Here is a 23,674-nt window from a genome sequence, read left to right as displayed (position 1 = left end):
CACGCGCGCGCGCGCGCACAGACATATACTGTAGTGTACACACTCAAGTCGTCGTAAACACACACACACGCACATTCATCCCTCCACCTTCCAGAGCCGTGCGCGCCTGTCACGCGCCCGCTCTTCCTCCTGCTCTCTCCATTCCAGCAGAACGCGCTCATGAATGATAATGCAGATGATGATCATAGCTGTCGCAGGACGGAGGCCCGCAGGAGACACAGGCCGAGCGGCGGCGGCGGTTCAGGGCTTCGGTGTTTGTTTTTTTTTAAAGAGCTGCGGGGCGCGTGCGGGGCGCGCGGAGTCCGACACAATACAACTTATTACGGGCCCGTCCGCTCGGCGCAGCGCAGCACTGCAGACGGCCAACACCGGCGTTTAGGCGGCTGCTGCTGCTGCTGCTTTCAATGGGGATGTAGTTGGTATCGATACGTGATCAGATCGCCTGTCAATAACGCGTCCAGCAGCAGCAGCGGCAGCAGAGCGGTGTGACGTGACCGCACAGAGAGGAGGCAGCTCTGCAGTCTGTCAGTCAGTCACCGGCATCCAGGAAAACACTCCGGAGGAGAAATGACACACACACACACACACACACACACACACACACACACACACACACACACACACACACACACACACACACATACATACACGCAGATAGGCACAGAAACAGAAAACGCCTTCTTACCTTCACTTGTGCCAGATTACAAACATGAATGTCGACCGCCACGCGCCGCTTCCACACTCTTTTTCTCCTGTTTGTCGTTGTTTGTGTTCAGCTGTTTGTGCACTCGCCTCCTGTCGCTGTTGTTGTTGTTGTTGTTGTTGTTGTTGTTGTTTTTCTTACTGTTTTATTTTAAATGGACAATATATCCTGCTGTATATGGGGAGGGAGTGAGAGCGCACAGCAGGACCCTCAAGACTCTCTGTGGCAACCGGAGGGGAGGGGGCGGGGCTACTGCTGCTTACATCAGAGGGAGAGAGAGAGAGAGAGAGAGAGGTGGTGGTACTGTAATATACTGTAGTGAGCCACTGACTAAATCCAACACAACAATGGAAATTAAGCAGCAGATTTCCCCTCCTCCTCCATCCCTCCTTCTTTTTTGTCGTCTCTCACCAGAGCAGAGTTCACTGTCACATCAGTCAAACTTCACGGTGCAGAAGCAGAGTTCCTTCACTTCTGATCAAACGGATCGATCTCTCCTTCACTCGAGGAAAACAAATCCAAAACGAAAAACAAAAATTTAGGCAAATTCGCCTATTGCCATAATCCCGATAGTTTTAGGGGTAGGTTAATTGCCTTTAATTGTCGGTGCATGTTGTTTTTAGATCGGCGGGGCAGAGACGCCAGCTGCACGGTATTTCCACGTTTCCCTCATCAAACTAAAAACACCATCTAACACTTCCGTGGACAAGTTGTGACCTGCACATTCACCACGCTATGAAATAATAATGTAACATTATGAGACAGAGTTGTTTTCGAGGCAAATGCAGCCAGAACTACATTCCAGACATCATGACTGCTGGGCGGAGTGATTTCAAAAGCAAGTATAGTTCCGAATCTGCTTCATATTATCTCATAGCATGGTGAATGTGCAGGTCACAACTTGTCCATTGTGTATTTAGTTTGATGAGAGAAACGTGGAAATAGTGTACCTCCATAGCGTAGCTCTGAGCAGCTCACGTCTCTGCCCCGCTGATCTAAAAACAGCTTGCACCGACAATTAAAGGTAATGAACCTACTACTAAAACTAAGGGATTATGGTAATAGGCGAATTTGCCAAAATGTTGAAATATTCCTTTAAAGTGACAGCTATACATTAAGCTGCCAGTCCTTTAACTAATGACATCCAATACACCAGTGCAACAAGGCAACATGAAACCATTTCATTTAGTTTTACACAATTAACTGTATCGTGTTAACACAAGCACTAGCTGCACTGCCCAGGTTTATTATAAGGCTGCATCAGTGTCGGCTATAGGTGGATCAAAATCTATGTGACAAATGTGTGTTTTTTGTTGAAAACCAACTGTTTTCAAGAACAATGACAAAAATGAAGTGGAAACTGCACTGATATAAATAAAGAATGCAAATTACCACACCTCTGCCAGTAAAGACACGGCAGTCAGTGGTTCAGAGGTACAGACACAAACAGCAGCTGTGATTTCCGGTCAACACACAACACCTCTCAGTGAATCCTACATGCGCATACAACGGGGCAGCGGGATGCACATGTTGCCTTAACGTGTGTCTTGCACAAACACAGATCCGTCAGTGGATGTTTCATTCAGCTCAGGTCTCATCTCCTCTTTGCACACACTGACCTTTACACTGGATCAGCCGCAGACAAATGTTTAAATACACGCCGACCACTATACATGCTCATGAAGCTGCTGGTGTCAATGTGTGTGTGTGTGTGTATGTGTGTGACACACAGAGAGAGAGGGATAGAGAGAGAGAGGATCAGAGCCTCTGGGACATTTCCATGACAAACCTGCCACCTATAGGCAGCTGGTGAAACTGTAGCGTAATTAGCCATGCATGCCCATGCACGGCACTGAGTGCTGCGGGGAATTGCAGCGCAGTGTGTGCGTTGATAAGGATTCTTATCATTTCCTGTGCCAGAGAAAACACTGAATGGGATGCCTGGCCCCGTGTGGACACTGAGCACCGTCTAAAAGAGACAGTCGCAGCTTTGGTTTGGACAGTCAGAGCTGTAAAACTCAAAAACAGCACAAGAAAGCACTGGTTTAAATGACTTGCTTTGACATGTTCATGACCATCTCTAAATTTGGTTTGGTTTTTATTATTTAGCACACATTTAAACTCAATGGTGCAAGGAGGGAACGAAGCCCAATGGACTTGGACAAGAGTTCCACCCCTTTTAATAATCACAAGCAATTTAGATTTCAAAGGCTCACAAATAAACATTGGAAAAGAAGGAGATAAAGTGCATACATAATCAATGTTATATTAACAAAATGAGGAGATGGAAAACAGAGTAATCAATAACAAGTAGAGACAATACAATATTCATATATATATATAGTATATATAGGGTTTGAAATCATAGAGAAAAGGCATAGAATAAGGATGTAGGGCAACAGAGAGGGCAGGAAGTGACTGTAATCTAGCATTCATGAAAGGTTAAGATGTCTTTTTAGCTGCTTTTTAAAGAGTGAGTGGGAAGATATGGATCTTAAAGAGGGAGGTAATCCATTCCAAAGCATAGGACCTCTATAGGACATGTTAAACTGACGGTGTGATGTGCGGGTAAGGGGTAAATATAGAGTAGTATTATTACTGTGTCTAGTACGGTGAGAATGTAGTATATCATAAGTGAGGGTAAAGACAGTTGGAAAGGAGATCTTGGTAATAATGTTGGAAGAATCCTGTTTGAGCCTCTTTGAAACACATAGATTTTGAAAATGAAGAGCGCAGAAAACGGCAGCAGCCACACAAACAGAGACCATGTTACAAGTTTCAACAGGGGAGGGAGTCTGTGCCTTTGAGTCCTCGTCTCTGGGCTTTAAAGGGAAACAGTGCTGTGGTGCCTTCACTGTCTTTCTTTCAGTGTTGTGCACTCACAGGCCGCTGAGGGCTGTTTCCATGGCATCTCTACTTTATTGGACAGTATACACTGGAGAGCAGCGGGGCAGATGGCGAGAGGATAAGATGTGATAAAGGTCACGCCCCTGGTGCAAACCCTCACTGACGGCTGAGGACTTGAGACCGAGCAGCACTCATGCAGCTAAACGCTCTGCACCAGATGTATTCAGTGTTTGAGTTTTTTTTAGAATTCAGAGACACTTATCTTTACAAGATGATATGAGCTTTAACTTTAACAGCTACTGGTCTGATTTTGCCACGAGCAGCTGATAGGTCAAATTGTGAAATTAGAAAATTTCATTACTGTGAAACAGGTTCACCATTTCAAACCAACTTTTTGCTTTTTTTCTCATAGTGGCTTTTTAACACAGTCTGGTACAAATGAGGCTTCTTTTCTGGAGGAGGGTCTGGCAGGCGAGACTAAAATGAGGTTGATGTGGGACCAAATTGCTTTTCTAGTTACATGGTGGAACAGATGCAATAACTGCTGTGATTATGTTCCTTTTCCAAGTGAATAAAGTGCTGCATTTACTGTACAGAGTGCACCACACCAGGAGGTGGTGGAGGTAGAGGCTGACTGACAACTTAAACACCAGACCATGATATTTCTGCACAACATTATGTGCAATCTTTTTTTTTTAAATGGTCTGAGCGTGTTGTGTGTTCTTAACTCTCTCAAAGACTGCACCTCTGCAGACTGAGACCATTTGTCACCAGCCTCCAAAATTAAGATTTTTTTTGTTTTTTTTTTACAGTACAAAGCCGTTCTCGATGGTTAATCAGATATGGACCTGCGGCCTGGTCCAGCACTGACCAACTGGTGAGATGTACCAAGAAGGTGACTGGACAAACAGAATACCCATGTTCCTATGGAAAGACTAAGTGCCAAGTTAAAAGGAAATGACGACACTTTTATGGACATATGACATAGACTGAGTTGACCAGTGATAAGAAATATTTTCTAGTATGAACAAGGACACATATTTCTTCATTTGTTGATATGTTGTTACTTTCTTTCTTTGTGGTTTTGTCTTGTTTTAGTCATTTTCTACTCATTAAATTTTTACTTATTCAAAATGTGATTATTGAAAAAAAGAAAGAAAAGACTCCCCATCCCTTCAATCTGTTTTTGAGACAATTGTTGCTTTAACCAAGCACAAAAAATTGCAAAAAGATATTCATTCATATTCTCTTCCCTGAATATGAAGTCTATCTTCAGGGAGACGTTACAGAGGCTGCAAACAGAAAACTGATCCCCATGAGCTCTCCTCCCTCCCTGCGCTTTTTTTGTTGTCTTATCAGCCTTTAGTCTGTATTTAGGGTGATTATATCTGGGTTTATTTCAGTATCTTTCACTTTTATTTCTTTTTTAATTTCATATGATTTTTTAAAAGTCTTTATTCATTCATTAGTATTTAGTTTCCTCTCAGGAACGTGCTTTTGGTGCAATAATTGTAGACCGTGACTCAGTGTCTCTGCTGTTGCTGCTATTTTTTTTCCTGTTCTGTTTGTATTTATGTTTTATGTCATAATTGTGTTTGCACTGCTGCCTGAGACAAATGACCTGCTGTCTGAGACCAATTACCCTCAAGGGACAATAAAGTTTATCCTTATCCTTAACAGACGTGGGGGGGCTCAACTCAACTATCTATAAAAGTCACAAAAGAGGTAGTGAGTAACGAGGCTGCTGACACAGTGTGTCACCTGGCCCAGTTGTTCAAAAGATGTATACTGGATCTACATTTTTTGAAATCCCTTGTTTTCCCATCCAGGATCACGTAATCTGTTTTACTTTTATCCCAGTTGTTCAAAGCACAGTTGAATTGGATCAGTCTGATCCAGATACACATTTCAAGATTACCAAATCCAGACAATGAGTGGGACAGCATATCACACTGAAGGCTACTAGTTATGTGATGAAAAAAAAACAAACAGGCACAACAGCAATATTGGCTGTTTTTTGTTTCTTTAATGCCTTTTAAACAGCCAGACCTCATGTGATCTGGCTGGCTCAATTCTCAATTTGTGGAAAAGTAAAATTTATAATGGTTTAAAAACCAGATGCAAAATATAAAACAATAAATGTATATATACTGTACTACATTATAAGTGTTTGTTTACTTGACCACTTTGATTTTAATTTAAATCACAGTTTGTTCCTGAAATCCACCCTGAATCCACCAAACTACTGGGGTCAGAATAATCCAGTTTTTTTGGATCAAAGGTATCCAGATCCTACTTAACAACAACACAAACTGATGGTTGGATCAAGATTAAACCCAAGACTGGATTACGTGACCTAATCGATCTCAGAATCGGTTTTTAGTTTTGAGTAACATATTTTCAAGATTTGATCCAATCCATTATCCCAAACCTGATCAGATTACCTTTGAAGAGCTGGGCCCTGAGGAGCTGATCCTCAGCTTCTCCTCCTGCAGTGCATCACTCTACAATCACATCACAGCCCTCAAACAAGCTGCTGATTACTGCCCACTTCCTGTGTCTTCCATAGGCTAAAAAGCTGACCTCGGTGATGTCACCCCAGTCACCGTTCCTATGGAAACATCACACCAGAATCAGCTGGTGTCCGATCAGGATGGATAGATCGCATTGCGGAATTTAACAGGTGTGTGGTCGAGGCCTTAAACAAAGGTGTGGTGTGACCCACGAGTGGCGAGCGCTAATGGGCCACACAGCCGTCACAGCTGGTTGGTGGAATCCCCTCACACAACCACCTCTAATTAAAGCTGCCACAGAGCAGGACTGCTTCAAGTAGCATGCAGCGTGGCAGCATCTGCATTTATTAAGCATCTCCACTCGTTTATTGAATGAATGAAGGAATTCATTTCGAACGTGTGTAAAATGAAACATATATAATAATAATATAAGCATAATTAAATCATAATATGCACAAGTTTGAAAAAAAGTGGGTATGCACTTTTTTTTAAATAAATTCCCACCCCTTTCTACTCATCATGGTTTATATATCAATCTATCTACTACATAAATATCCATATCAATATATATACTACAGATTTGTCCATATCAATGTATATATACTACATATTTATCCACATCAATCTATATTTATACATATCAATGTATACTACATAAATATCCGTATCAATAAACATATGTACCACAGCCATTAAAATATATAAAGACATAAATATCCATATCAACTTATAATATCCCATATGTTTAGCAATTTATTTTTATCCCTCATCTTCCATATACCTATTTAGAAAGTTTTGTAAAGTATTTATGTTTGTACTTTGCTTTATCTCTTGCTCCAGACTGTTCCACAAGGTCAGACTTTTCATTGTTGTTCTTACTTAAAATTCAGATCTCCCCTTAGATTATAACCTCCTTCTCTTCTATTCAGGTTTGACCTTTTATATCTCTATCTATCTCATCAGCTGGAGTGAAGGACGGCTCATACAGTCAACCATGAATGAGTTCACACTGGTCACTATGGAGTCAAAACACTGTTTGTTTGAGTCTGCAAATCATTCACTTCTTTCTCCTGGAGGTTTTTCTCAAAAGCACATGATTCAGCTGGAGGAACTTTTTCTTTTTTGACCTTGTTTTTCACATCGTGACATTGTGTTGAAAGGAGTTGGTGTGTGTGTGTGTGTGTGTGTGTGTGTGTGTGTGTGTGTGTGTACCACTGCGCACCACCATTCACATGCAGCCACAGCAGCCATGTAAAACATGTTTGTGTTTGGCTCCTTGAGGTCATTTCCATTATTTTCTTCTACTGCTGGAGTTTTAAAGAGTGGTGCGTTCTCCTGACAACCTGAGCATCAGTCTGAATTCTTACTTCATTGTTAGCGGTGAAAGCTGATGGCCTTGTGTCTGCTTCTACCACTCAGATGGACCACATCCCCGTTTATCCAGTTGATCATATTTATGACACGACATTTCTCTGTGCAGCCTTGGTCAAATGGCCATGAAGTGTTTTGCGAGGTCACACTGACCTTGACCACGGTTTGTCTTTGAGTGAAGGTTTCTGAAGCTTGGTCAAGGCGTTATTGAGATATAGCGTCAGTGTGAACGGCTGCCTGTCTGTACATACAAACATACAGATGGACTTTTAGTTTTTGGTTCTTTTTATAGACAAAGAAGCTTTCTTTCTTTACCTTGCTGACTAATTTCAGCCTATGTCTTCCTCACAACTGTCACCAGATGTCAGGCATTAACTTGCCTTATCATCAAAGACAGCTTCTTTCTAAAAAAAAAAAGAAGTATTTCAGTAGACATAATGAACTTTCACAAAGCAACCTGCCCCCTGTCTCCTGCAGATGTTCTGGGACCATGTTACTGTTTTGTCCACATGTGGATTCGCGGCTGAGAAACTGATTCCAGATCAGGGACTTGGTCACTTCTTGCTGTTCCAGCAATCAGCCTTATATGTATGATTTTGTTCTGCTGTCCTCGCCGCAGTCTTTTAGTAATTATAATAGACCAACCCCCAACCTATATCTCTCCTCTACACACACACACACACACACACACACACACACATACATACACGCACCCCTCCTCCCAAAAATAATGAAATGTCTTTCCTCTGGAGGTAGCTGAAATAATGGGCAGAGAGCGGGAGAGGGGGAGCCCATAAATGATAATGAACCACCTCATTCTCCTTTTTTTAATTCCTTCTGATCCCCCCCCCCATCACCTCCCCCAACCCCCTCCTCCCATTCCTCCATCTACCCCCAACCCACATCCCACCACCACCTTCAAATTTTCTCATTTTTATTTTCACTCCGGCCGAGCACATCCACCTACTCCCATCCTCATTTTCACCTCCTCCTACTCCTCCTCCTCCTCCTCCTCCTCCCTCCCTTAGCCAGACAGAGCCACCGCCCTGCCATCTCTCCAACCCCCCCCCCCCTGTCTACTCACCCGACTCTACACTGGCTGCAACACCCCCCCTTAAACACTTCCCCGCACCCCCCTGCCAGGAAGCATCCTGGGTAATTTCCTCCTCTTATTGAATTGGTACGGGGGGCGGATGGAGGGAAAGATAAAGGGATGGGCAGATGATCGGAGGCTTGGGATGAGTGCTAATGGAGCCGGTGTAGGATTCACACATAACGCTGTGCATCCTCCTCTTTTTCTTCCTCCTCTGTCGTCTTGGGCTCATTTTCTCTTCTGGGTGAAAGCAGAGATGACCCTCTCTCTCCTTCTCCCCCATGTCGTCTCATCCTCGCTCGCTCTCTATCTATCCTGCACAAAAACAACCCAGACAAAAGACTCCGACCTTCCTTTTTTTCCCCCTCTTCTCATTTTTGCAGAATGCTATTCAGCTGTGTGCTTTCTCACACACACACACACACACACACACACACACACACACAATCCTTGCCTGTATTTTTGCTACCCTAGGCCCAACACCATAATCAGCAGCAGACTCACACACATGCATGCACACATAGACAGACAGACAGACACAGACACACACACACACACACACACACACACACACACACACACACACACACACACACACACACACACACACACACACACACACACACACACACACACACACACACACACACACACACACACACACACACAGACAGACACACAGACACACAGACACACAGACATACACACATATAATAATATCATCTTGAAGCTACAGGCCTGAAAAGTCAGTGTCTGCTAAGTATAAGGGAGTAGAGGGGTGGAGGGAGGACATGGACAGGTTTTTGACTTGTGGACATCTGATGCAACAGAACACTCATCACTACACATGAACTTCTACAGTTGCAAGAAAAAGGATGTGAACCCTTTGGAATTTCCTCTTTATCTGCATGCTTTCCATTGCAGGCCTGAAGTTTGCCACCCCACAATAATGGGAAACGGTTTTGTGGACTGATGAAACTAAGATTTCATTTTTTGTATACTTTTTAAAGGTGTTAGCTACAAGTTTAATTCTTCCCGGCCAGTAGGTGTCGCACTCACACTCGCCCGCTCTCGCTCCAACCTTCAGTTGTACTGGTTGCCAGGTACGCCTATACAGTAGGGAGTGGCTAGTAGCTAAAGCTAAGCTAACGCTAACCGTATTTGACGAGCAGCAGCTCCGGTGTTGACAGCAGACTGGAAACACATCTGAATCATTTCACACTAACTCACCTGCAGACGAACCCGACAAACCTGCAGCATCACACCTGCACTGGTAACGTTACAGTACCAGCTGACCGTTAGTTAGCATTAGCATTAGCACAATGTCATTTTCTCCACAGAGCTATCAGGACCTGGCTCCCCCTGAGCTCCGCCTCTGTAATCTGTAAATCTGTAAAATGAATATTTTTATTCTGCACCCCTCTAGATGTTCTGTGGATGTAGAAAAATTAATCGTTTTGATGAAAAAGTTGTAGCTATAATCTTTAATTATTTTTTTTTTGTATGTATGTATGTATGTATGGTGAAAAAAAACACTGTGAATGTTTAATGGATATGTTCAATAAAGACATGAAATATTATACTTGTTTGTGGTGTGGTATTAGTTGATGCAGATTGTGTTTGTTTATAGGAGAACTAAGAAATTCCAAAGGGTTCACATATCACATGTTGCCTGCTGTCCTGTTGGTGTTAAATGTTAGTTGGTTTTTTATAGTTACAGGTTTTATCAAAATGTGCTGCATTTGTCTCTTGGTTCCTCCTCTCACACTGATGGAAGGGGAGAGCAGCTACTGAAGGTACACTGGCCTCCCCACTACAGCTGCTCACGCAAGTGCATCATGGGTAGATTCTTGAAGGACAAGACCAATTGAAACAAGTTCTTCCTGCCTTGTAGCTGAAAACTACACTTATTTTCTTTTGATAATTATCAGGTATAAATTGTAAAGGAGGCTATAAAACATCTAGATAATGAAATTTTTGTTGAAGGACAGTTTCCATGCTTTTGTCTTGAAGCTGCTTCAGAAGCTCCTCCTTGACTGACATGAATCTTTTTTGCCAATAACGATGAGATAATTTGACCCGAGGTGAGGGATGGTGAGTATTGGCACGTGGCCATATCGGAAGCTTACTATTGATCCAGACCCTTCATCAGTCAAAGCTTAATTGCCAAAGGCACCGACATATCTTATTTATCACGCACAGGTTGCGGAGCCGCACATGGAGCACTGGCAGATGTGGAGAACTTCTGTCTGTGCGACAACCTTTTCATAATTGGACCTCAGAACTTTCTTCATTAAAAAGCACAAACAGTGATTAACGGGAGCCCAAGGGTCGAACTGACTGAAACGGCTGTTTAAACATTAACAGTCGCAGTGAGAAAAACACGCGCAAGAGAAAATGTGTTGCTTTTGTATCTTCCCCGGACTGGAACATGAGGATGATTATGAGAATCATGTCGGAGTGTCAGTATGAGCTAATTAGAGCGGCTCTGACGTGGAGTCACCAAACACACTGCTACAACTGCTGGAAAACAACAGGAGTCACCGAGGTTGCTGCAGGTGTGAGTGTGTGTGTGTCTGTGTGTGTCTGTGTGTGGGCGTACGTGTGGGAGAGAGAGAAGTGAGGAAAATATTGAACTGTATGTGTGTTTTTTAGATGTGTCGCCTTCGTGTGTGCGCACGCGTGTGTGTGTGCATGTGTGTGTCTAGATAACGGGTGGGGGAATAGAGGGTTGAGCTCGTTCCAATTAAGCCAGGCCTCAGAGCATCCAGTTAATTAGCTGAGGAGAGAGAGAGAGAGACACTGAAGTGCCAATTTGCCCTGGAATGTCAATATATCTGCCTATCTGTCCGCCCAACACACACACACACACGCATGCACGCACACACGCACGCACACAGAGGGAATATGAGTGACAGCGAGTGTGTGGATAGTCACAGAGGTACAGGGAGGAGGAGTGGTGGTGCTGTGGGAACATTAACAATATGGAATACACCAATCACCACCCCCACTCAGCGAGTGGAGCCCATGCCACGCAGATCCACCAACCACCTCAAAACGCTCACACACAGTTTCCCTCCAGACACAACACTGAGCAGTCGGACGTCCACGCCTGCAGGAGGCTGCGGGAGGCCGACCCACAATCGCCTCCAAACACCAAACAGAAAGAAAACAAAAAGTCAAACTCCTCAGAAACAAGCTGTTTGGAGAATTAAACTATTGTCAGAATGCGTTGGTACTATGATCGATCAATAAAAACTGATGCTACTGGCTGTGGACACCAGACTATCCACCTTTTCCGAACGTCAAAAACGTTAAGCCTGTTTTGCCGGTTTTGCTCTTCCGGTGGAATTTTATGTTTATGTTTCTATGGTTTCGGTAGTCGCGGTAAATGCATGGATTTCTTTTTTTTTTTTTCAATGAAAATCTGCAAAACGCATGGATCATCACACCAGCTTTTAACAATGGATATCACAAAAATTGACATCCGTGTTAAAAGCCAGTGTTAATAGATCCATGCACTTACCGCAACTATGACAACGACTGAAAACCATGGAAACGTAAACGTACAATTCCACCAAACCGGCAAAACCGGCTTCCAGTTATGACCATAGATGACATTCGGAAACTTGTGGATAGAGGGGATTTTTCTCTAGTTTCATGGAGACGGTGAGTGACAGGATTTGATTTCATCAGTATATGATAGACTCTGTCCTCCCAAGTTTAAAAAAAACCCACAAAAACAAAAAAATCATCATCAGTTGTTCCAGCTAGTGTCTGAAAATAACTCGTTTTTCTCATTCAAATGATGGGATACTAGCGGAGGAGGAGGAGGGGCGGGGGGTTGGGGGGAACAAAGGATGAGGGGTTTCCCACAGGACACAGTCAACATTGGTTTCTTTTGATTCGTTTGGCTTCCTTCATCATAAGCGGTTATTATTATCGCCACCACACGGCTCTCACCTCCACAAAGTTCTCATTCCAGACCAAACCAAAAAAAAAAAGGTTCTTAGCCGAACCAAACCTCAGTCATTACAGCATCAAACAAAACTGACTGTGGCAGATCTGAAAACTCACACAATAAATCCACTGAAGACCTGAAGACTCGCTGATATGATGGTGGATTTTTATATGATATTTCCTGAGTCATAAATCATAACATTAAAATGATGATGAGACGAGTCACTCAGTCGGACTCAAGACCCACCTTTTAAGTCTGGCTTTTAAGGAAATCTTAATTTAGCCTATTTGAGTTTTAAAGGCAAAGTTCAACATTTTGGAAAATTGGCCCATTGCCATAATCCCTATAGTTTTAGGAGTAGGTTCATTACCTTTAATTGTCGGTGCAAGCTGTTTTTAGAACGGCGGAGCACAGCCGCGAGCTGCTCAGAGCTACGCTACGGAGGCTCATGGGATTTCTTGGTTTCCCTCATCAGACTCTGATTTACTGACTTTACTGACTGGCTTATCATATAGAGTTATCGTTTGGTGTTGTATTATCTATTTATTTATTTATTGAGTCTTATGTATTTTATTTCATTTCATTTTATTTGATGTCTAAATTTATTCCATTTCATTTGTTTGTTTATTTTGTGAGTTTGTGTTATGTCTGTGTGTGAGTGGGGTAGAGGTGGGGAGTTCTTTCTTTATTTTTATCTTTGATTGTAAAGCACTTTGTGCTACATATTTTATGAAAAGTGCTATACAAATAAGTTTATTATTATTATTATTATTATTATTATTATTATTATTATTATAATTAATCTGTTATCTCAACTATTTAATTTATCTACCTGGATGTTTCTGTTGTAGTAGATACTGTCGAAAACCAAACCCGAAAACACATTCTCCGTTTGTGCGGCTCCACCTGCTTGTGGTTTGTTCACATCTTTCAGAGCTGTAGCTTAAATGAGTTTGGAGTTATATATATACATTCTGTGGAGAGAGTATAAAAATACCACAGAGTCTCAGTCTTCATAACAAGAACTGATTTTGGTCTGCTGACCTCCACCAGCGTCAGATGGAAACACTGAGATTTCTTCTCATTACATTATTTTAATTGCGAGTCTGAGCCGTTTGTGTGTGGGAGTTTTCATCCTACCGAGGCATCGGTGGGCCTCCTGGTCTCCTCCCACACACCTGTCACACACAGCTCCGCAGCGCACAAAAGAACCTGCTGTTTTAAAGCGTCAACATTTACTCTTATGATTCACTCTCAGGGTGCGAGGAGACACACACACACACACACACACACATGTTCCTGTCTGTCTGCACACACAAAAACATGAATACGGAGCGGAGACATAATGTGTGTGTGTGTGCAGCCCCGCCAGATTCACTGGCTCTGCTGTTCCACGTGCGCCTCGGCTGCGTCGCTTCACGTACCTTGTTGCTGCTCATGCACCGCAGCTTCATCTGCTTCATGTAGGTGGTGGTGAGAGGCATGTTGTAGTCGATCACCTCCGACACCAGAGGGCTCGGCCTGTCGTTCTCTGGAGAGGAAGGAAGGAAGAGGAAGAGGAGGGAGAGTTTTAGGCGTAAATAACAAATGGGAGTCCACATCGTCATCCTGCGGTGAGCTTTATTCTAACACAGGGACTTGAAATGTCTAGACACATGTGTCCTTTCTGCTTTACTCGCAGTGCAGTTCATAAATGAGCCCTTTGTTCTGTGTGCTCGCTGTGTAAATAACCTGCTGACAGAGAGATACATGTGTGAGGAGAAAACAAAGAATCCTATACAGCGTCCATCCAGGTCCAAGCCACCTGGGAAATTTAAAGTCTTCTTCTTGTCGAGATACATTTCTCTTTTGGATATTGTGATTTTTACATCTCGTCTTGTGTTGTCCCTTTCTGATTCATACGCTTTCTGATTCATACGACTGTACAACTCTAGCCCACATTTGTGTAATATTCTTCTTCTGGTAATGGTTTGGATTTATATTTGAAGAGCTCAGTGACCTTCGCTTGTATGTGTAATAGGAAGAGTTGCTGACGTCCTCTGGTTGGTGGATGAGAGGCTATAGTCCACTGCAACACTCACAACAACATGATTGAAAATTGAAACTTACTTTATCTTATAGTAACATTTTGTAATATACCTGTAGAACTACATTTGTCAGTAATTGTATCATTCTTCCGTGTAAAGTACAATACATATTTGTGCCTTGTTTCATATTTTTAATTATTTATTTAGTTATTCTATACATTTCATATGTAGTCCTAAGTTACCATGGTAATGCTACGACTACATAAAGTCTATATATAAGGAGCAAGTCAGACTGGGCTTGTATTTTCAAAGTGAGTGTGAACAAAGATCTGTGAATATTAATATATTACTCTGTCTGTATACCTGTATACCTATATCTGAGAGAGGAACTTATTATACTGAGTTACAGTAAATATCATTATTCATCTTTATGAAATAAATATTCCTGATCAGAATTAGATGTTTGATCAGTATTTTACGCTTCCTTTGATTGTAGTTGTTTTTTATAGATTGAATAATTTCATTGAGTCTGGGTTTGAATCTCCCCAGATCCTGAAGTACCTGTACAGTAAGTATTAAAGGAGACATATTATGCCCCTTTTCCACAAATTAAAGTAGTTCCCAGGTGTCTTAAAGACATGTCTGTGACATGCTTTGGTCAAAATACCCCAAGGATCAAACATCACAGCTCTTCATCTTCTCAAAACTGCCCTGTTCAGAACGGTTGGTTTCAGAGCCTGTCCCTTTAAATGCAAAAATCAGCCACTGCTTGCCCCGGCCCACCCCTTCTACTGTTCCCAGGTAGGGGTGGCGTTATGCAAATTCGAAAGCTAGTTACATCACTGGAAGACAACTGAGGGAACAGCTCATAAACCCACAATGTAGTATGAAAGCACTTCGCTTTCCAAAACTCCTCGTTGTCCCTTTAATTTTTTTTTTTAAATCAGTGAATTTTTTTTTTTTATTCAAAATTTTTTAAATTGTTAATTTTTTTTCTTTTTAAAGCCCCAGTATGTAACTCATTAGGCTTTTTATTAGCAAAAATCAAATATTGCTTTCATAAATACGTATTTCACTGAAGTCGAATCACACCACATACAAATGAAAGCTTTCTCGTACCTTAGAATGAGGAAAAGAAAGACGGTAAAACGTGGGTCAAGTAAACAATATGACATCACCATGACATACATATTGTCACGCCTGTATTGTTTTGCTTTGTGCTGGCGGACCACTTGTTTACATAGACACTTGTTTATCCTGTTACATGCAGCGTCTGTTGTCTGACATCTGCCGATTTCACGTGAATGCAACATCAAGGATACGTTCAGATATGCAACCGCACCGCTAGATGGGGGTAGTTCCTATATATTATACCTTTAAAAATCAGTGAATCACCATCTGTGTTTCTTAGCTGGTGTCAAACAGTCAACTGCCAGATGTTACTTCAACACCATCTTCTACTCCACACACAGACATGATGAGAGTCGATAAAAGGAGGTGAGGCAAGAGGTGAGACGTCTACAGGAGGATCCAACAAGCCCGGTGTCAGAAAAATCACAGTGAGTGCCTGAGAATCTCCACAGACACATCCTCCTTCAACAAGCTGTAGCACAAAGGTCAGCACGGGACCACCCCAACACATCACATACACAATAATGGAAGAGACACGCACTTAAATTGGTTTCCTATGGACTGAGTTTGGAGCAGCTGCCCTGTACTGCCTGTCAATGGTTACTAAAAAGGAAAAGAAAAGAAAACCTGCTGAACGAAAAAGAAAAATCAAGCTGAATCAACAGCCTCCACAAAACAACACACTGACTGCTCAGTACTGCAGTGTGTCTGTCCCTTATGTCTCTGACTTGAACATATTTAGCTTTTCACAAATCCTCTCTTTTCTTATGTCCCTCTCCACATCCCAGCTCATTTGTTCATGTGTCATGTCAGAGAGCCGACACTAGAGGACCCTGTGGAGCTGGAGGTGGAGCGACGCAGACAAAGAGAGGCAGAGTGAAGAGGTTGTGGTTTGTTGGCAGAAAGAAACTACAGCTCTCTGTTCATTTGACACAACAAAAGAGACTACAGACACGTTCAAAAACACATGATCTCTGTCTTTAAACCTGCCCCTCTCCTCTGTCCTGCTCTCCCATAACTCGTTTATCTGCAGGCCTCATAAAGGACGTCTGGAGATCTACACAACAGACATGAATACAGGTCATGAGATCAATACGGCTTAGCAGAATAGACAGACTTGTCATCATTGACTGGTGATTGATAGTCTTGTACAAGGACATGAGAAAGTGACAGAGTGTGTGTGAGTGAATCCTCCAGAGAGGGACATGAGGTGATAAGTCTCCGTAGCCTCCGTAGCGTAGCTCTGAGCAGCTCGCTGCTCCGCTCCTCCGTTCTAAAAATAGCTGACACCGACAAATAAAGGTAACGAACCTACTGCTATGACTATAGCGATTATGGCAATGGGCCAATTTGCCAAAATGTTGAACTATCCCTTTAACACAAGTGTGTTCATAATCCAAACTGAACCGACCAATCAGAAAGTGACTTATATGACTGTGGTGTTCCTGGGAAACTTCGGCAGAATGAAGCAAAGGTGGAGCAAACATGGAGTCAACAAAGCTCCTCCTCGGTGTCAGCTACAGGTGCATCTCAATAAAGTAGATTATGGAGGTCAGCAGAGCTACTGATCCAGCTCAGAAACCTTTGCAGAAGTTGGGAAATTATCAGCTGATTAGAGTATGACATCATTAGGTTACAATAGTGAACTTTTTCACTATATTCTAATTCTTTGATTTACTGAATTGTGGGTTTTCATTATATAATAATCATCACTCAATAATCATTACAATTAAAAGTAATAAAGGCATGGAATATTTCAGTCTGTGTGTAATGAATCTATATAATACATGAGTTTGAACTACTGAAATAAACAAACATTTCCATGATGTTCTAATTTATTGTGATGCACCTGTACGACCATGGGCGTAATTTATGGGGGGGGGGGGTTAGTGGGGTTACGACTCCTCCCCCCAAAACATCAAATCCAGCCAGTATAACCCCCTAAATAGTATAATTGTAGTAAATAAGAATATCTAGAAGTTGGTATGAAGAAGTTGTCATTTTTGCTGTTTTAATTTCATTTGCAAGCAACCAAAAGTAATATTTTAATAACCTCACAATGTGTAGCTGGTTGCTAGTTTGCTAGTGGCTGGAGGTAAAGCTAGGAGCCGCCACAGAATCAATGTGCTGGTAGGATTTAGCTGATGTGAAAACTGATCAGCTTTTTTCTCTCAAGCTAATTTGGTCTTTACTCTGTATCAGTGACAAAGTGTGGTGTGGTGTGTTCATAATGCCTCTCCAGGCGGGCTAACTGTCATAACATATAGATGCTAAATCAAATAGTCATTAGTTCATCTGCCTGGTAAGAAATAGCTACATGATTGCAAGTGGTGATATGATATATTGACTAATAAACATTCGTCCTGTCAGAATAAAATGTGATAATTTTTGAACAACAAAATAAAATGCACGACTGAAATACCTGTTACTACTGTTACTAATATTAATATGGGAATGTCAGAATAAAGAGGTAAATTAGCCCTTGTATTTTGATCAAAGTTAATGATTTTGTAGCTGCACTGGGACACATGCTGACTTTATTTGCTTCAAAGAAATCCTGATATGGGCAGAAATCTTAAACCCCCCGATGTTTAACCCAGAGTGATGCCCTTGAGTATAGCCCATTGTTTCTGGGCATCAACACATCATTTGTCACGGTGTCTTGCTTCTTTGATTCATTTTCAATGTAAATCTGCAGTGAACCCGACCCGTCCAGGGTGAGTCCTGCCCCCCCCCCATCAACCCTGCTCAGATAAGCAATAAGATCTAAGTAAACCTGGTATTTACTCATTAGAGCTGTGGCTAATTTAACCACTGACAGCTAATTAAAGTATTTGTCCTTTAACTGTCTCCTACATCACACTTTGATTCAAGATGAATTCAATAAAGCTCAAATCATAAATCCACCAGCCTTTTCAGTCTCCACAGCGCGCCACACACTGCTTTCATCTTTCACTGTTAGGACACTTCATTCAAAGACGGAGAAAAGAAATGTTAACTACGGTAGAGGAGGGGTCCCTGCAATTTAGCAATCTTCTTATAAATGGACAATCAGTTATTCTTCTACATAGTGGAAAGGAAGCTCCCCTGGTTTTCACACACACACAGACACACACACAGTGAGCCCGCTGCCTGTGTCAATTAAACATGGCCCTGGTCCATGCTGATTAATTGCATTTAATAATTCACATCTGAACTTTAGTGGGAGTCACTTCAGCATAGCGATAAAGGGGGCTGGGGTCATGCGTGTGTGTCTGTGTGTGTGTGTGTGTCGTGGAGAGGCCGAAACCCCACAGGGTAGGAAGGCAATTAGCTGCTCTCCCTCTCTCTGAGTGGCATCCAGTTATGGCGCAGCACACACATACAAAGACGTGCACGCGCGCACACACACACACGCAGATGTTGTCATTACCATCCATATGTGTGCGTGTGTGTGTATAGCCTATATGTTCTTGATTGTTTGCTCAGCTTATTACATGCTCTTATTTAATCATTTCTCTTATGTCCAACGTTTACGTGTTTCATTTCATTGTTTTAATTTAAAGAACAACATTATTTGAATTCAAGCCGTTAATGGTGAAGGTAAAAAGTTTAAGCTCATTAAAAGTCATCCAAAATAGAACAGAAAAGGTGAAGTTTCTGATGGAGACTCTGAGAACGTTTAACATCTGTGCGGTTTGTGTGTTTTTTTGATAAGAGATCTTGACGTGACGCGCTCTCCTCCTTCATCTTCTACGTTTCCTTTGTCCTCCTCTGTCCTTTCTCACTTTCTTCTCCCTCTACATCCCCTCTCAGATTTCTCCCCCCTGCCCCCCAGCAGCAGCAGCCATCCCACATCCCAGCTCTCTGCCCCAACTCTGTGGAAAATGAGCTTGTTTCCTGGGCCATTTTCTTTGTTAAAAGTCATTAATTAGGCTAATTGAGGAGAGAGACAGGACACTCCAATGACTTCCCTGTTTAATGAGCGACGGGGAGAATTAACGTGTGTGTGTGTGTGTGTGTGTGTGTGTGGGATGGGGTGGGGGGACAGGAGGCCTGGAGAAGCGAGGAAGGGGGATGTGGGAAGGGGAAATGGGGGGAGGAATAGCTGGGAGCGGGATGTGGGGAAGCGTGGGTGGGAGATGCTCGGAGGGGAGGAAAAGGGAGGAGAGATGGGCAAGATGGAGGGGGGGATGGGAGTATGGGAGAGGGGAAAAAGATAGGGAGCGTGGCCTTCGGGGGAAGGGGGGGGAGGGGGGCATGGTTGGCATGGGAGAGGCCTGGAGAAGAATGGAAACATGTTGTGTTTGATGAGGCAGCTGCAGAGTCAGACCTGAGGGCTGAACCACGAAGGAGGCTCAACAAAACCAGACTTTGTGTTCATGATCCAGCTCAACTAAACCTGAAGCCCCGGTCAGAGTTAACACAGTACTACCACGCTGGTTATCAACTAGTCCGGCTCTCTGCCTTGTGCTCTGTGCACGTTCACATTAAAGGGGGCGTTTGGTTCATATGATTCTACTTTACCGCGCAAAAATGGAAACAGCGACAACGGGCTGATTTCAGCCAAGAGGAGCAGGTTGTTTTAATGGAGAGAGGATGCGATCGCAGCCTGAAGCACCAGTGTTGCTGCAAATATGACAAGAGGCTGTATTCATTTCTGACAGCTGAACATTACACTACTTTTAAATATGACTTTTTTTTTCCAGTGAGAGCAACAACGACTGTCATTTTCCTTGAAGATGATGGCTCCCCACTCTCCTTCCAGTTTTTAATAATGTGTTGGACAGTTATTAACAAAATTTTAGTCTCAGTAATGTCCTTAGATGTTTTATTTGCTTGATGCCAATAATTTGAACGGTTACTAACAGGTTAACATCTTCTCCTCTACCACAGGATGTGTCTTCTGACATGGATGTTTAAGAAATGAGACTGCATCAGTTAGGGTTAGATAAGTTGAAACATAGCTGAAACATGATCATCCATGCAGTAATTGTCCAATGGGAGGCTCTGACCTATTAGCTTAGTTAAAAGTGATGACTTTTTTTGGGGACGGGCAGTGTATTTCACTGATTGCAATCATAAAATGCAAGTGTGTGTTTTATTGAAGAATGGATGGATTTTTTAGGTGCTGTACACGCAAATCTCATATTGTCTCTGTACACTGACAACAAAAACTTTCTTTAACTGTGAAAGTAGCTTTAGACCTATTCAAGATTTATATATGGGCAACTATGCCCTGTAATAGATTAATTTATTCAGGGCCACATCAAACGAGTGAATTTTTTAACTTTACTCATTATTTATCATTACTTATTTCATCTGATTATCTGTCTGTCTGTCTGTGAGCGCACAGCTTCTTTCAGTATCCTCCTGATGCTTGGCTCAACAGGTGAGCAGATGAAGCGTAATTCCTCAGCTGGACATCTATCGGAGGAGACCACTTATAGACCGAATCACATGTTGTTTACATTCTACTTCCGGGTAGAAAACCAGCACATAATTTGAATGAGATCAATAGTAACGAACGAGAGTTTAGCTATTAATATCATATTTTTCACGCCCTATCACCGTTTAGACAAATCTGAAATGATTGAAGAAACATTACTATTTCTGTGTGTAGTGTTGCTATGTGTTGTATTTATTCAGTTTGGGGGAATCACGGTGTCTAGAAAGCATCAGTGGCTCAGCTGACAGGGACAGCTGATGGTGGTAGCCAAGCTAACGGCGGTAGCTAAGCTAACACCAGGACGTCAGCTGTTAAAACCCTCCCGTTGTCGGACACGACATGAAACTACTCCAGTTAGCTCAGTCATGTTGTAACTAAGATATCCGCTGGAGAAAATATTTTTTTATGGACCGTTTATTGAGTCACTGAATTATTAAAGTTAAACAGGTAGCTAACCGTTAGCCCAGCTAATCTATGATAACCATGACTAATTACAAAAATGTGCACACGTAAATAGTAATGTTTGTCCAATCATTGGTTTTATAGACTTTACAAACATCAGATTAGTCTAAACGGTGATATAATGACATGAAAAATGAGATATATATAGCGAAACTCTCGTCTGTCACTATTGTTCGAATGCTGGTTTTCTACCCGGAAGTAGTTGTAAACAACAAGGCGATTCGTCCTATTGAGAAGTTCTCAAAACCCTGTCTCCCTCCGGAGTGAAGCTGGACTCTGATCCAGCTCCACTGGACTTTCAAAGGAAAGGTGACTGCAAATTGTAAAACAGCAGCGCTTTTATGCCCAATTTTAAATGAAACTCTGAACATAACCTGGGGCCGGATTCACCAATATGTTCTTAAGAAAGATCTTAAGAAATGTCTTAAGAAGAAAATTAAGAAGTTCATAAGAAAGTTCTTAAGTGCAATTCCTCAATATTTTCTTAAGAACTGTCTTAAGAACAGTCATTTCTTACGAATTTCTTATTTTTCCTACTTAAGAACTTCTTAAAATACGTTATTGCATTGCATTGTATGCACCATCAGCAGCATAGCAGGTAGAGTGTGGAGTTTTGTTCGTTGCAGTTTGTAAACAAAACATTGAAACTCAGCCCCTCCTCTGGGGCTAAGCTGTGTAGCCTCTTGCCCCAGACAGCAGCAGTTGTCAGGACTGCTAAGGAGAGGAAATACAGTCTGAAGCTCTGGAGCCGTGAGCCGATAACCGACCGTCACAGGAGCCTCCGGCGTTATGTAGTTATGCCATCGCGGTGAGCTGGGAAGACGGTGTTAGCGGCGGATGCTAACCGCTAGTTAGCATCGAGCTAGCTCACTACAAGTACCCTGTGTCGGTCGGGAATCGGTCCGCGGCTCTAGCGCTTCATTCAGACTGTATTTCTTTTTCTTTGCAGTCCTGACTGCTGCTGCTGAGGGAGAGAAACGTGCTAGCACTCAGCAGCATCAGAGACAGCTAAGTTAGTGCAGCTAGCAGCCCTCAGCCTCCTACTCTGCTCCACCTGAGCTCTGTCATCAACTCTCGCTCTTCACCCAGAAACGACCCTGTGCACAACAAAACAAAGCAACCACCACACAGGACTAGAAGCCCATTAGGTGATAATTAAAACGGATTTCATATGTATAAGTCTAACATTTAATTTTGGGCACAAATATGACCTATAGCTACTAGTCTAAACTTGTCTAAAATTTGTTGAAAAAGGCGATTTTAGAGGTTTACCTATACACCGTGGGAATTTAAGACAGGTCAGGGTTGTCTTAAAGTTAAGAAAAAAGTAAAGAACAAATTTGAGAACTTTGATTTCAAGAATACCATTTGATCTTAAGTTTTTTCTTAAGAAGAAACTTAAGAACAAAGTTGAGAAAATACTTAAGAACTTTTTTGGAGAATATGACTTCTTCTCTTTTTTCTTCTTAAGACAGAAGTTGAGAAAAAAATTACACTTAAGAAGATTTTTTTTCTTAAGAACGTTTTGTGAATCTGGCCCCTGGTCGGGTCCAGGAGCATCAGTTACCATGGTGATCTAGCAAGAGAGCCACCTCTGTGATACGGGAAAGCCTGGCTTTAGACTCAACATACTTCGCTAACCCACTAAGCTCACTTCGTAGTACACCCCTCTCTGCACAGTCTGGAAAGTTTGTTATGACATGTCACATTTCTACAAAGAGAGAGAAATCTGAAGGAATAAGAAGTGTGGAGACAGTTTACAGTTAAACACTGTAAACATAACACAACACTCAGAAGCACATCCTCCTCCTCCTCCTCCTCCTCATCCTCCACAAAAGCTCTCAAGAAATCCTCTCCAAAAACCCACATCCCCTGCTCTGTGTAGAACGCGCACTCAGAGGTTCAACTGAAGCTGCAGGGTTACACAAATCGAGTGTGTATCTTCCCTTTGTGTTTCCTTCGTCGAGCTGCGGGAGGGATTGTGACACAAAGAAAGGATTTTGCACTAAAAGCACCATCACTTGGAAGACAACCACTTGGATCAGACTGCTGAATCTTGAAGCAGGAGAAGGATTCAGTGGGTTTTGTCTTGTGCTGGATTTAGTGTTTGGAAGTGATCTCTTCATGGACAGTGTGGG

The 23,674-nt window shown here is 42.4% G+C and overlaps 2 protein-coding genes across 4 annotated transcripts in view; both read right to left on the bottom strand.

Moving 5' to 3' along the window:
- The window catches only part of commd7 (COMM domain containing 7), a 432,536-nt gene that overhangs the window by 163,814 nt on the left and 245,048 nt on the right, over positions 1 to 23,674 (bottom strand). The window lies entirely within an intron of this gene.
- The window catches only part of LOC146984056 (nucleolar protein 4-like), a 279,484-nt gene that overhangs the window by 147,352 nt on the left and 108,458 nt on the right, over positions 1 to 23,674 (bottom strand). For both annotated transcript variants that reach the window (XM_085780881.1, XM_085780880.1), the window contains exon 4: positions 13,913 to 14,019. In XM_085780881.1, coding sequence (XP_085637007.1) covers positions 13,913 to 14,019 — 107 coding nt within the window. The remainder of the gene's footprint in view (positions 1 to 13,912; positions 14,020 to 23,674) is intronic.

Source organism: Trachurus japonicus, chromosome 7 (assembly GCF_045865225.1).
Source record: "Trachurus japonicus isolate A0001 chromosome 7, Traja_1.0".
Classification (NCBI taxonomy): Eukaryota; Metazoa; Chordata; class Actinopteri; order Carangiformes; family Carangidae; genus Trachurus; species Trachurus japonicus.
Note: the sequence above shows the minus strand (reverse complement) of the source record. Positions and strands in the feature narration are given on the sequence as shown.